Source organism: Trichoderma virens (genome assembly GCF_000170995.1).
Source record: "Trichoderma virens Gv29-8 chromosome Unknown TRIVIscaffold_1, whole genome shotgun sequence".
NCBI lineage: Eukaryota > Fungi > Ascomycota > Sordariomycetes > Hypocreales > Hypocreaceae > Trichoderma > Trichoderma virens.
The window spans coordinates 647,407-661,826 of record NW_014013748.1 but is presented as its reverse complement, the minus strand read 5'-3'; the positions used below and the strand labels follow the sequence as shown (position 1 = coordinate 661,826).

Sequence of the window (14,420 nt, the reverse complement as noted above, 5' to 3'; positions counted from 1 at the left end):
GTACATGGTGATGTACGAAGAGGGAATGGAAAAAGAAGATGGACAAAGGGAGGATCAGAAAAATACATTGCGTACGTATATGGATCAATTCAGACAGAGGATTATAAAAAGCAAGAAAAAAAATTAATCCCAATTCTGGATAACGCATTGGGGCTTTTGCTCCCGGCAGGGCTTGAACCTGCGACCTTCGCATTACCAAGGCTAGATGGTGAAATCTAGTATTAGTACGAAGCTCTAACCAACTGAGCTACGGAAGCGCATCCGAATTAGGGAATTAACGGGTTCGAAGCCAGCGAGTGGCTCCGAATCGTTGAACGAACGGATCATTATTGTTGCTCATATAAGATATGAGATGCTCTACTTAGAAAGCACAAACGATCAGATGCCTGACTCTACATGATCTCGATATCATGGACTTGGTTATCTACAATAGCATCATTACCTGAAACCAAATTCCGTCTAATATTATTTTTCTGCTCCGTTATCGCCAAGTTGATTTCACAAGTTGAAGAGCATTGCCGTCTCATCAGCATATTTCCCGCGGTTTTTTCTACACTTTGGCACAGTGTCGCTTAGTCATCTTCCGATTGAAGATCTACTTTTTCGATCATCGAGATCAAATCCATGTTCCATCTTTGGCAGGTTTCGGCATGTCTACTTCACCATCACCTGCCTCGGTGCTAAACTTCAATGCGCTCTTCGATAATCCTCTGTTCGCTGGAGGCATCGGCCTCGCCTCCTTAGGAGCTGCCGCAGCGTTCGCCCGCAAGGGATCAATCGTCATCCTCGGCGCTGCTCGCCGTCGGCTTCTTGTCAATGTTGAGATAAGCAAACAAGATCCGGCATATCCCTGGATTCTCGCATGGCTGTCTCAGCCTCGTGAAACGCCGGGCTTCATTGTCTCGCGGCTCACAAGAATTCACAACCTGTCAGTGGCGACGGCGACGGCTTCAAGAGGACCAGGAGCCGGTGGCCCTATCAATGCTCATTTCTTTCTTCAGCCTGGATATGGACGCCATATTGTCAAGTTTGGAAAGGCTTTCATTTCAGTCAATAGAGAGAAGCACAACACGGCGAACATGAACACCGGAGAGCCGCATGAGATTGTCCAGCTGACCACTCTCTGGGCGCATCGTCATGTGTTTGAAGACCTCTTCAGAGAGGCGCACCAGTTGGCCGCAAAGGCGAACGAAGGAAAGACGGTAGTTTATTCTGCACGCGGGCTTGAATGGAGCCCACTTGGAGATCCGCGAAAGAAGAGGCCGCTTGGTTCGGTCATACTGGACGAGGGCATCAAAGAGAGCATAGTTGGCGATGTCAAAGATTTCTTGTCGAGGCAACAATGGTATGTTGATCGGGGCATTCCCTACAGGAGAGGTTACCTCTTGTTTGGACCTCCAGGAAGTGGCAAAAGTTCTTTCATCCAAGCGCTGGCGGGAGAACTTGACTTTAGTGTTGCCATGATCAACCTTAGCGAAATGGGCATGACGGATGATAAGCTGGCATACCTCCTCACAAAACTGCCCAAGAGAAGCTTGCTTCTCTTGGAAGATGCCGATGCAGCTTTTGTTAACCGCCGACAGCGAGACACAGACGGATATAGTGGCGCCAATGTCACCTTTTCTGGCCTTCTCAACGCATTGGACGGTGTCGCAGCTGGAGAAGAGCGTATCGCGTTTCTTACGACCAATCATATTGAGCGTTTAGATCCTGCACTCATCCGACCAGGCCGAGTGGATATGATGCTGAAAATTGGTGAGGCGACAAAATACCAGGCTACACAGATGTGGGATCGCTTCTACGGCGATGTTGATCAGGATCACTCTGGTCGGGCGCGATTTTTGGGACGCCTGGAAGAGCTCGGTTTATTTGGGCAATACAAGGATGGGCAACCGTCGAATCGCCATACGAGCGCTGCTGCTATTCAGGGCTTGTTCCTATTCAACAAGAATGATATGAAGGGTGCTATTGACATGGCAGAAGGTCTGATTCCAAGGAAATTTGAAGCTGAAGACCCAAGCCCTGACGGAGCCATCAAGACGCCGGCCTGAGAATGTGGCGGTTTGTGAAACTATCTGTATACCAATCATGTACATTACTTTTCAAAATTGAAGAATACCCGGTTAGACAAAGAAACAGTAGGCCAATAGCTTGGATTATTCCCGCCGTACATATAGTTTGTGAATAAAGAGGCGGCTGATCTAATTCGCTTCTTTGTCTTTAAGTGCAGAGGCTTGCAACGTAGGCTAAATTAAAATGCTGACCTTAGTCTACTGTAATTCTCTCATATTCTTAGAACCATCTACAACAGCAGCAACAATAACAATAAAATTACTTTCGGCGCACCTCCTTACTTCCTCCTTATTCAACATGGAAACATTCATATTAAACGAAGTAACAGAAGAGTCACGTAATGTTCTCAACCAGCTTTGGGACAAACTATCCGATGATAGTTTTAGGCTAAGAAGATCAGATTGTTACGACGACGAGGAGCTTTGGTCGTTCCCACGGAACTCCCATGGTCCGGCTCAAACATCTTCAGTCAAAATTTCCATCCGTGTGTATAATGAACACATGGTAGATGCGGCCATCAAACTTCAAAAGAGATATGGCGGCCGTGTTGTGGTTTTGAGCAATGCCGATTTCAGGGCCCTTGACGGGGACTGGGGGAGGATGACAATCGCACAGGAAGAGGATATTTGTCGCCGAACCTCATTGCTCATGTCTATGGTTTACAAATCACCCTCCTCTAAGATTTGGGCTTTGAATTCATGTGAAGGGGCGGGCATTTACGTTCCCGAGGTTGTCGTCTTCCGCAAGTATCGTGGTTCTGATAAACTATTTGAGTCAGATACTGAACCTGAAGATCTCCCTACTGTGAGCGTAATCAGAATCAGCGCTCTAAAAGACTTCAAAGTCGATAAAGAGAAGCTCATCATCACCGATGGAGTAAGCAAGGTGACAGTGGAGAAACAGCTATACGGCAATACAGAGGACAGGGAACGGATGAAGACGAAAATGAGGCTCTCTTTGCGAATAGCGGCAGTTAAAGGTCACCGCTTGCTCGTCCTAGGAGCGTTTGGCTGCGGTACATTTGGCAATCCTAGCGATGATGTTGCGGAATGTTGGTTGGAAGTGCTGCGGGAAGATGAGTTTCGGGGAGGTTGGTGGAAGGCGATTTGGTTTGCGGTATTTGATCCTAATGGAGATGGAGATTTTGAGATATTTCGGGACGTCCTTCACGGTGCACAGGTCTGAACAATATTTGGGCAGAGCTTTTGTTACAATCGTTTCATCATTCACAGTTTGAATGCAGTTTTTTGCTGTATGGAAACATTCCATCCTCAAGCATGCAATGGCACGCTTCCGCAGTAGATTATAGGGATAAATATATATAAATCTTTGCAACTAAGCTCAATGGGTGTCAGATGTATTGGTTCTATCCAGCTGATCTTCGTTTCCCATCAATAATCTTGTATAAAATGTCAGATGTTGATTGGTGATTGAGCGCTGCGACTAGATCTGCTCTTACCCCGGTAATTCTCATGGCTCACAAGCCAAGCCGGCACCAAAGTTTCTGCAGCAATTGAGAAAACTGTCAAGTGATCCGCCTCCAAGGTCGTTGCAATCGCTGTCGTCTTCGTTCAATTGTCCCCCAACAATCCGGCAGCAAGAGTAGGTGGGACCAACGATAGAACTCTCTTCCGAAACGCATTTGCACGCTTCTGAAGCGGAAAATAGCGCTACTCCAGCAAGAATGGCAAGATTAAACTTCATGTTGGCGATAATATCGAGAAAACTTGGTTATAGAGGGGATTGGGTTGAGATAAGTGTGATTTTTTAGTTGGAAGAGGAATGAGAGTTGCTTGTGCTGAAATAGTTGTTCGATAGCCCGATAGCTGTGTCTTGAAGTGATTTGGCGTACGTTATCTCAATATTCTGATTCTTATTCATCTTGATATATGACGTGATTTCCTCCAGGGGACTCCATATGCCCTGTGTAACAAAATAAGGGGGCTTGCTGCACGGGGCCGCCCGACATTTACTACGCCCATTGGTTAGTGGAGGGACTATTCCGATATGTCACAATGGTGATAGCACAGCATAGCCATGTAGTTGGAAGTCTACGATGCCAACGTCTAGTATTCCCTACCAACCAGTCTAAAAGGGGTGCTACACCACCTTGCCTCAAGGGCAACTCCGAAGCCATTAACGAGTGTGTGTCGTCAGATCATATAAGCCACCCAGCACCATCTAATTGTAACATTAATACGTCCCCTGATAGAGGTTGATCTCTCACCGCCTGTTCAAACGCGTTAGGTTGAGTATTTGGACTCACATCACATACTTATGAGTGATTGAGAACCGGTTTTATACTACAACAAAATTTCAAATCTACCCATCAAATGCCTAACTAGATGTAAAATTAATGCTTTCTCTCGGACCCTTAACAATGCCAGCAGTCACACAAAACGCGATTATTGCAGACTGCCCATCCCGTGTCTAGCATCCGTTTGCGACCTTGAATGATAGTGATTTTATTATTGCATGATAATAGTTGCTGAGTTATCGTAAAACAAAGAGAGATCAGTTCCGAGTTCGAGAGTGCTCAAGGTTGATTGGTGATTGCACAGCTGAATCTGCTCTCATACAGGTCATGGCCATACCGGGCAGTCCGAATCAGCATTGCCAAAGTTTTCGCAGCAATCTTCAAATCTGCCGAATGCATCGCCAACAAGACCATCACAATTGTTACCGTCTTGGTTTATATTTCCTCTGAAAGCCACACAGCAAGGGCGGGTAATATCTGAGACAGGTCTTCCGTGAATCACGCATTTGCAGGCTTCCGTAGCGGATGACAGAGCGATGACAGAGAGGATGGCGAGATTGAACTTCATGTTGAAAATAGGGAGGAATTCGTTGATTGTATAAAGAATTGAGCTGATATGGGTATGAAAATCTATAGTTGAGAGAAGATGAATGAGTTACTTGGGACAAGATGATTGTTCTTTCTCAGGCCGACGTTCCGTGTCTTTTATAGAAGATTAGACCGGGTCCATCTTCATCGAACGTTGCTCATAGGGGGTATTCGAACGGCATTTGTGAGAATGGAACAAGATGATTCAACGCGCAGGGTCAAACAACATTTTGCAATGGAGAAGCAATGATAATTCGCCCCAATAGATGACCCAATAATTGTTCCGATGTGTCACAATAGAGACGGCAACTCACATACATGTATGTAGTCATGTAGGTGAAATTACCTGTACTGGCCAGGAGTCCGATCGGACTCTCGGTGATTATTTGGCAATAGATCAAGATGTGCGCTTGTGCTACTCTGTCATTAGTGGGATCAACAGGACTCTTACCTGATACTTTAGTACACGTTTGACAATTCCAAGTATTGTGAAACCAGTAAAATAATAAATCTCCCATCCATTACTAAAAGAACTTGGATGGGCATAGTAAGCTCAGATACGATATATTCCGAGATATACGTAGATAGATCATGCTACGGAGAAGCTGTCAGCCGCACTGAAGAACGGAAGGGCTCAAGGCTTTATCGTGTTGCGACAACAGAAAGGCTTAGGTGTAAGAAATTGGAAGATGGACAATCAGTAGCCAAGATGATACAATTTTTGAGACTTCTCTTAAAGAAATACATGATTATATAGTGCATTTCATCCCGTAATACGTCCAAAATCCATGACAGATACATGTAAGTCTCTGCAAGCAACCTGCATCGTCGTCTACTCTTTTGCTTCAGTCCAGCTTCATCTTCATCTCCCATGCGTACATATTACTGAATGTCACTAGGCCATCCTCTAACCATTTGACAGCCTTGTGCCGCTTTGGCCATTCAAGGCTCTCCACTATCGGCCCCATGGCGATGTCGTGATCGGCGCCATTTTTAGCTCAATATCAAGGACCGGGATTATGAATGGATGCCTTGGACTGCGACGCAGCCTGCGAGAAATATTCTCGAATGAATGAGAAGAAGAAAAGATTTAGACGAATTTAGTAAATCAGCTGCAAGTTTAAACTGATTGAAGTATTGATCACATGAAGCGATCTCGCATAGGTAGGGGCACATCTCCCTCCACGCACCAGCCTCGCAATGTCTCATTCTACACCGCAAACGCTTTTCTCCATCCGCCATGTGGAGGCAAAAACGTGAAGTGACGTGATCGCAGGCTAGATGCAAGGGTCCCGAACAACACGGCAAACTAGCAGTGCAACGAGTCAGAGCAAAAGACAGAGGGAAAACCACTATCGTAGCATCACGGTGCGCGCTGTGCCCAGGTGCGTTAGTCCGTCGCAAATCGGAGCGACTTCAAATAAGAGATATATGTTCGGACTTGAGCCGTCTTACATTAAATCTCTATTCTTGCATCATCGCGGTGGCTGGATGGTTATTCCGCTTTTTTGGATTTCTCGGGCTCGTGCTGGGGATTCGTTGCTTTGAAACTTGTCTTATATTTGAAGCTCGTTCTTCTCCCCGTCAGCACTTCTTCTTCTCCACCCTTAAACATTCTCGCCGTGTCAACTCGAGGAGTGTAGAAGTCGAGAAACTGAGATACCATGTTTCGCCACAACAGATCCGGCAAGTTTGACGACGAGCCGCGACTGGACGATGTCTCAGCTGAAGAGTCTCCGGTATATCAACAGCAGTTTGGAGCGCGCAGCGTGGATGCCAGTGACCATGACTTGATCGACCCGGATTCAGGTGTCAAGCGCGGGCTGAAGAATCGTCACTTGTCTATGATGGCTCTTGCTGGAATCATTGGGCCTGGTTTGCTGGTTGGCTCAGGAGGAGCATTGAATAGCGGTGGCCCAGCGTCACTTATCATTGGATTTGGTGTCATTGGTATGTTTCCCGGTATCAGACACCAGCTCTTCTATATCTAACCTTATCCCAGGTATCATTGCTTTCTCCGTCATGCAGTCTCTAGGTGAAATCACCACTCTATACCCAGGAGGTGGCGCTTTTGTTTCTCTAGCTGAACGCATGGTCGACAAGTCTTTCTCCGTGGCCGTTGGCTGGAACTATTTCATCATCTGGGCCACCGTCTTGGCCAGCGAGTACAACGTTATCTGCAGCATTCTCAACTTTTGGGCGCCCAAGGTTCCTCTCTGGGGCTGGTTTCTTATTCTCTGGACCGTATTCCTGGCATTTCAGATCATTGGAGGCATCACGGCTTTTGGTGAAGCAGAGTATATCCTGGCGCTTATCAAGATTCTTGGTCTAACGGCATACTTCATCTTCTCCATTGTATATGCATCTGGTGGACTCATTGGCCAAGATGGGCCCATTGGGTTCCGATACTGGCATCATCCTGGAGCCTTCAACGGCCATGGCTTCCGAGGAGTTGCCACTGTGTTTGTCTTTTGCTCTACCTTTTATGCCGGAGTCGAGTCTGTTGCCGTTGCCGCCACCGAGACGAGAAACCCAGGCGTTGCAGTACCGCGGGCTATCCGTCAAGTATTCTTCCGCATCATTTTTGTCTATATGGGATCTGCCTTCTTCTTCGGCCTCACTTGCCCAGCTGATTCCGACGAGTTGATCAATGGAGGTGCCAAGGCTCTGCAGAGCCCCATGACGATTGCTATCCAGAACGCTGGTTGGAATGGAGGTTTGTTTGAGAATCCTTCATTTGCCTTTGCAAAATGTACTAACGAATGTTTTTCCAGGTGTCCATCTCATCAATGCTTTTATCCTCATTACCTGCTTGTCCGCTGTCAACTCATCCATCTATATCGGCTCACGGACCATCTTATACATGGCACAGTCTGGAAAGGCACCCAAGATTCTCGGCTGGGTTAACAAGCGAGGCGTCCCTGTTTGGGCCATTGTCCTCACCAATGCCGTTGGCGCCATTTCCATGATGAACGTCTCAACCGGAGCATCAAAGGCTTACAGTTACATCATCAACCTCGCTGGTGTGAGCACATTCCTGGTCTGGGGAAGCATCAGCTTCATCCATATCCGCTTCCGCCGAGCGTGGACGACTCAGCAGCGCCGAGTAAGCGATTTGCCGTTTAAGAGCATGTTTTATCCATACAGCCCATACTTTGGTGTCTTCTTCAATGTCTTCCTCGCGCTGGTGCAAGGATGGACAACGTTGTCGCCGTTTACCGCGGGCAAGTTTGTTGATGCGTATATTCTATTGCCGCTCTTTGGTGTTATTTACGTGGTGTGCAAGCTGTACTGGAGAGGAGATGATCCGTTCAAGAGGAGCTGGGACATTGACTTGGATAGTGGACGGAGGAGCGATCTGGATAAGAGTGGCTTAGTGGGAGATGGATACGAGGAGCAGACACAGAGGGTACCGCTGTGGAGAAAGATTTGGGCGTCTCTTTAGATTTTGCAGAGCAGATGGAGATTTTAATGGATGAGAGTGATTAATTGAACTTTATTCAAGACACGTGGGTTGTTTTCAGGGCAGAGTATGGATGGCATGTATTTGTTGTGGTTAGGTATCGAATTGGAGCTAGGCAGATAGCTGTCAAGTTTAGTTTAACCCCATAGCTGCCATGACAGCCCTCACTTCTCCGAAAGTCCTGAATAATCATCACATGCAATATCAAACGTCATTCAACCCTCCAAAGCACAGAGAAATAGAGATATCCATCGCAAATAATATCAATAAATCACACTCTCACTCCCGGGTAAGCACATGATAAAAAAGAAACCCGGATCATCCATTCTTCCCTCTGCAATCGGACAATAACCTGCTGGGGCCCGTGCTCCTCCCGCATCTTAGCGCACAAGGTTTCCAGGTACAAGGGATTCCAGACTGGTCTAAGCCCAGCAGAAACGCGTGGGATGAGGTCAGTATCTTTTGCAGCTCATCTTGCCCTCTTCCAACCAGCTCAGCTCTGTATTTCCACATTTCCAGCGCAAACCCTCGCCTTGCGCCGCCCGAGATCCGCTCCAGTTTTTGTTACGATAGCATTTTGTTGAATTGATACCTCGCCCGCCGCACATTCCATCGCTTTTTCATGTCTCTCGCTGGCCGACCATTCCGCAGTCACCCCCTCGATTCCCCCCTCGATTCCCCCCTCGATCGCCCCCTCGATTCTCCCCCCTCGATCTCCAGCTTCTCCCAACCAAACTGCTCCCGCCAGGAGATCGACTCGGCTCGACGACGTCCTCCCAGCAAGTCGAGTGAATGCAACCACTAAACCCCTTTCTGTCCGCCTTCTTCAAGAGCCAGGTCGTTGCGCAGTGCACCCCCGTCCACCACCATATCCTGCTGGTGCCCTTGACCGATGTGCTTCTCACCCATCGCGAGACGGAGAGCGGCGCCCCGGCCCACGAGGTCGTCGCCTCGGAGGAGTTTCTAGCCAGCCATGTACTGCGCATCGCCGGGCCTGATGGGCCTGCGGGCGCCAAGGACAGCACCCAGAACTTGCGCGAGGCTAGAGGCAAGGCTCGCCAGTTCAATACTCTCAACGGGAGGAGTGTGATTGTCAAGGACTCTTTCATCTACAGTAACAAAGGTATACTTGCGAGACTGCATTGTGTCTCAAGCCAAAGCACAGCTAACCTGGATGCGCCGCAGGATTCAAGTCTCTTGCGCAAGCCCAGATCCTTAACGACACCACATGGTACCCGGACGTCTTCGAGCCTCGACAATGGCTGGTATACTTCATCTCCAAGCCTCTTGTTGGAACATGGGAAGAGATTAGGCTCGAGCCCGCGGTCCTCGTCTCCGGCACCAGGAGTCGCGCCGCTGCGGAGCAACAACAAAAGAAGCAGGCCAATGGCGACTCGGCAGATAACGCTCTGCCGCGCAAGAAGGATATTAGGAGCTTCCACGATCTTCTCAACCACTTCCCCATGATTGCTCGCCAAATGCAACCGGGGCTGGAGAAGCTCTTTATAGAGTTTTCAACAGTTTTCCAGAAGCCACTGCCGCCGCCGCCGTCGGCTGCATACATTCCAGATCCGAAGCCAGATGGTCCCGTTGCGACCGCCGCCAGACGGGCAAGGGCAGATAGCTTGACGGTTAAGAGCGGCAAAGCAAATTATAATAATAGCTTACCTGTTGTCGAGGACTTTTTTCTCGAGGATGACGAGGATATTATGCGCGCATCCCTTGAGAGTGCTGTTACGGCTGCTATTGATATCTTCCAAGGAGTGGATAAGCAACAGCTGTCACTGCTAGGTGCCACAACAGACTTGACAGGCCCTCTTGTGGAGAAACTGATCGAGCGGTACATTGCTGAAAACGTTCATGGCCTGTTATTTGGCAAGCTCAGCGCCATCAAGCGACGGGATGATTTGGAACTTGAGGCCAAGATTCGCAAAATGGAATTCATCGATATTTCCCAATTAGGCATTGCGATTGACGGGGGCTTGAAAGCCAAACACGATCTCGTTACACAACTCAACCCTGCCGTCGAAGAATTCAGAAAGATTTCCACCGCTATGAGCCCGCAGGAAATGCTGGATTTGCTACTGTCGACCATGAAGATTGCCTCACAACTGACCGATACCTCAAGATCTTTGGGCGGTGCTGGGACAGAGCTACCGTCATCCGAAAAGGCCATCATGACTGTGAATGCTGATACCTTGGTTTCCCTGCTGTTATACGTCGTGATTCGGTCCCAAGCCAAGAACCTACAGGCTCGACTGGCCTATGTTAGAAATTTCATCTTCGTCGAGGATGTGGACAGCGGGGAGATGGGGTATGCTTTGAGTACCTTTGAGGCCGTACTAGCATACCTTTTTACTGACTCGGCTGGCTTGCGTCGTGCCAGCAAGAAGAACAAGGCTCTGTGGGATGCCGCCAAGGGGGCAGACCTAAAAGAGCTGAGGAACATCATGGAACCGAACCCTTGCGCAGTTGGAGATGACGATGACATCGAAGATAGCGACGACAATGTAAACGATCAAGTTCCCGCCAAGCCTGTGTTCAAGCTAGCGCATGGTTCCTCGAGGCGATCATCACTTGTGTTGAACTCTTCGGATCGATTTTCGCACGGCACCGGGCTAGGCCACGTATTCCCCTTTCAGATCACCGGTGGTGATGGCGCAAACGAGTCGATACTCGATCTGCCACTCAAGAGAACCAAAAGGGTTGCCATGGATACCAGGAGCTTATCAAGTGCATCCGAGTTCTCCTACCACTCAATGACGGCAAGCATTGGCACTCTGGGAAGCGCGCTAGAAGGTGACATCTCTGTGGAGAGGCTTGCTCAAACCAGTAGTGCCTTGGGTGAATCCGTTTTGATGATGGCTGTGCAGAGTGGAAGCGTGGAAACGTTGGGTTATCTTTTGTCCTTGTCCGGATACTATCCGTTTGACAGCGTACTGAGAGACGTTAACAACGAAAACACCACACTATTGAGCGCTGCCACTCAGCTAGGTAATCGCGAGCTGATCAACTCTCTTCTCGATTATCTTCTCGACAAGGCCCGCCCGGGACAGTTAGAGCAGTACTTTTCAGTGCAAGACATCTGGGGCCGAAGTGTCGGGCATTACCTGTTTAATGCGCCTTGGATGATTGGTGTGATAGGGCCACTGATCCCTTGGCGCCAGAGAGACAAGAATGGGCAGACGCCGCTTTTCGCGTTGTGTCGCTGCTATGATCATGTGGAGTACTATACCATGGTCGAGGACGGTATTAGAGCCGCGCAGCAGACACAGCTTGACGGGCAGCCCCTGCACGTCGATGAACATATAGACGGCAAGGGAAATACCCTGTTGCACATTATGAATGACCCGAGGTTGGCGCTGAGAATCTTGCAATACTGCGACGTGGATGTCAACGCGACGAACGAGAAGAAGTTTACAGCACTGATGGTTGCCAGCAAATATGGCCGATACGATATGGTCAGGGCCCTTTTTGCCGACCCTCGAGTGGACATTGGGGCTAAAGAACTACGAGGTCTCACTGCCGTGGAGCTGGCTAAGGATGACGATGTTAGAAATAGAATTGACGACCTTGGCCTTTTCAGCATGCCACCAGCAAGGGACGGCCGGATTACAGGAGTCGTCAGAGCTTTTTTCGTCGAGGACAGCACAGTTAGGTTGGTGCTAAAGTCGGCAGCTCCAACAGATCACGATAGCTATACGGTCACTACCAGTCGCCGGTCGTTGACTGATTTTGAGCAGCTGGCACGCCTCCTGTCCGAAGAGAATCCGGCGTCTTGGATTCCCTCCATATCGGATACCAGGTGGCCGTTCCAGCTGCCCTCGAGGCCGTCTCGCGCGGCGCTGCGGGATATCCAGATACGAACGGACTGGTTCCTGAAAATCATGCTGAGCCACCCCACCCTTTCTACTCACGAGATGCTGTGGGAATTTTTCCTCGTACCGGAACTGCAACTGGAGGCCATGGAGCAGAGAACAAAGCTCAAGACAGAAACAAGGGTAGAGAAGATCCGCGAAGAATACGAACCTATGGAGGACGTACGCGAAGTGGAACAATTCGTCAACCATGCGCGAGAGATGGTCCGAAGCATCAGCTACTCGACGAAGAGCGTGACGAGGCGTGCGAATGCCGTTGGCCAAGTTGCTACAGGTGAGTGCTCGGCCTTTGAAACTGCCTGTCAATGGTGGGATTACAACTGACGATGAAACACCCCCTTTTGCTAGATTTTTACGATGCATCAGCGCTGCTCTACCGAGCAGTGTTTACCATTCAATACCTGCCTCCGCAGCACATTGTAGGCCTGGAAGTGTTTGTTAGGGCCATGGCGCCTGTTCAACATAATCCACAAGTCATATTCCACACGACGCTGCTGGCGATTCAATCTACGGTGCAGGCACTGCTCTCTGCGCTGTCCAGGCCGACAAACCTTATTGGACAGATTACGGCAGCCAAGCGAGAGGCGGATAGAAACGATAGTTCCGCGATGCGACCTTCAAGGTGGCCCCTTGGCTTGCTCGACGACTCCAGACAGCGAAACCAGGAGGAGAAGGAGAAGAAGGCCCGCCAATCAAGAGAGCAGGCGTCGTTTCTCTCGAGGGAACTTCGATACACGCAACAGACGGTAGCCAGCGAATTGGCTGGATGGCAGGAACTCCACGACCAAATGGGTCTCCGGGCTATTCGCGAGTATGCCCGGGGCATGGTGGTGCAGGAACGGGTAAGGCTCGAAGGCATGATGCGAGCGTTGAGGATAGTCCGACTGGGGAACTACCAACAGGGGGGGATGAATGCCATGTCACAACGACGACCCCCATCGCCCCCAACAGATCAGAAACAAGAAACCGAGGACGGGGATGACGTGCCGACAGCAAACGAAACAAGCGGAGTGGAGTGACTGAGTCACAAGAAGGGGACAAGAGACGAACTTTTGCTCACATGCCAGCGTGTCAGTGAGGCGACGAGCGACGACGCGTCACAGAAAAGACGCGACAGCGCACAAATCGTTGGCTAGGGACTTGCAGAGTTGGGCTCGACTAAGAAGGGGGGCTAGAAGGGCGAATGGGACGGCTAGTTTTGCGCATGATGTGTCGGTGCTGGATAGCTTTACGATTAAACTTTTGGTTTGGCACCGGGCGTTGGGGAAGAACCGATAAAGATGACGCTACAATACTCTTACAATTTTTTTAATTATCATGATAGAAAAGACAGCGATGAAATTTTATCTTTTTACCTTGATATTCAGCTGTGGTGATGCTGGGAGTGTATATTGCCTTACCCTGGAACGAGAGAGTGCGTGTCGCTGCTACTGTACCCCAAGCTAATGACTCTTCTTGATAAGAATAAGGGAACCAAAGAAAACACTGGTGGATGCTAATGATGAGTTGGCACATCTTGACGAACTTTTACGACTCCACCTTGAACATGGCTGTATGTACGCCAGATAGATTAAATGACGGTGAAACAGGTTTGATACCCGACGACATGTTGAATAACGAGTGGAATGTAAGGCTAGATAAAGAAGAAGAAAAACTCTTCTACTGCCAGCAGACAGCCATACTAGCGAAATCGTGCATATAGCGTGCATGCACGCAGCCTAAACTGGGACGAAGAGTCACAGGATCGCGAGTTTCTACGAGTGCCGTCGCCGCTTTGGGCATGTTTCGAAACGAAAAAGATTCGCAGGTTGGGTTCGTGGGCAGCAAAAGATGAAACACGCACCGGAACCCGAACCTGACAGGACCCGGAACATGAACTAGACAGCGCACACATGGCATGGATGATGGATGCGAATCTTTTTTCCATGTGGGGTGCGTATTACTGCTGTACTTGTAAGTTGTTGAATTTCTTGTTAACCTCGACTGGCTTAGATGGGTAACTAAAGAGCTAGCGTGGGCACCAAACGGGCGATTCGAAGAGACGGGAGCCAATCATTGCGTGGAGGAGGCGTGCGAGAAGCCGATTGGACAGAGAGCTGGAGAGAAGACGCGATGGACGGAAGAAATGAGGCGCGCGTTGAAAGAAAGATGGATGGTCCTT

The 14,420-nt window shown here is 49.1% G+C and overlaps 4 protein-coding genes across 4 annotated transcripts; all 4 read left to right on the top strand.

Annotated features, from left to right (window-relative positions):
• Nucleotides 1-650: 650 nt before the first annotated feature.
• On the top strand, nucleotides 651-2,051 carry TRIVIDRAFT_33568 (uncharacterized protein; the record flags this gene model as incomplete). The annotated part of the gene is made up of 2 exons (XM_014105674.1): nucleotides 651-1,345; nucleotides 1,406-2,051. 2 exons carry the CDS (start codon nucleotides 651-653, stop codon nucleotides 2,049-2,051), a joined length of 1,341 nt encoding a protein of 446 aa, XP_013961149.1.
• A 319-nt stretch (nucleotides 2,052-2,370) lies between these two features.
• TRIVIDRAFT_34021 (uncharacterized protein) lies at nucleotides 2,371-3,258 on the top strand (the record flags this gene model as incomplete). Its single annotated transcript, XM_014105673.1, has 1 exon — nucleotides 2,371-3,258. One exon carries the CDS (start codon nucleotides 2,371-2,373, stop codon nucleotides 3,256-3,258), a length of 888 nt encoding a protein of 295 aa, XP_013961148.1.
• Nucleotides 3,259-6,582: 3,324 nt separating this feature from the next.
• Nucleotides 6,583-8,363, top strand: TRIVIDRAFT_34413 (uncharacterized protein; the record flags this gene model as incomplete). Its single annotated transcript, XM_014105672.1, has 3 exons — nucleotides 6,583-6,868; nucleotides 6,921-7,634; nucleotides 7,693-8,363. The coding sequence occupies 3 exons, from the start codon at nucleotides 6,583-6,585 to the stop codon at nucleotides 8,361-8,363; spliced, it is 1,671 nt and encodes a 556-aa protein (XP_013961147.1).
• Nucleotides 8,364-9,173: 810 nt separating this feature from the next.
• TRIVIDRAFT_34740 (uncharacterized protein) lies at nucleotides 9,174-13,278 on the top strand (the record flags this gene model as incomplete). The annotated part of the gene is made up of 3 exons (XM_014105671.1): nucleotides 9,174-9,504; nucleotides 9,567-12,533; nucleotides 12,608-13,278. The coding sequence occupies 3 exons, from the start codon at nucleotides 9,174-9,176 to the stop codon at nucleotides 13,276-13,278; spliced, it is 3,969 nt and encodes a 1,322-aa protein (XP_013961146.1).
• Between the last annotated feature and the right edge of the window lie 1,142 nt (nucleotides 13,279-14,420).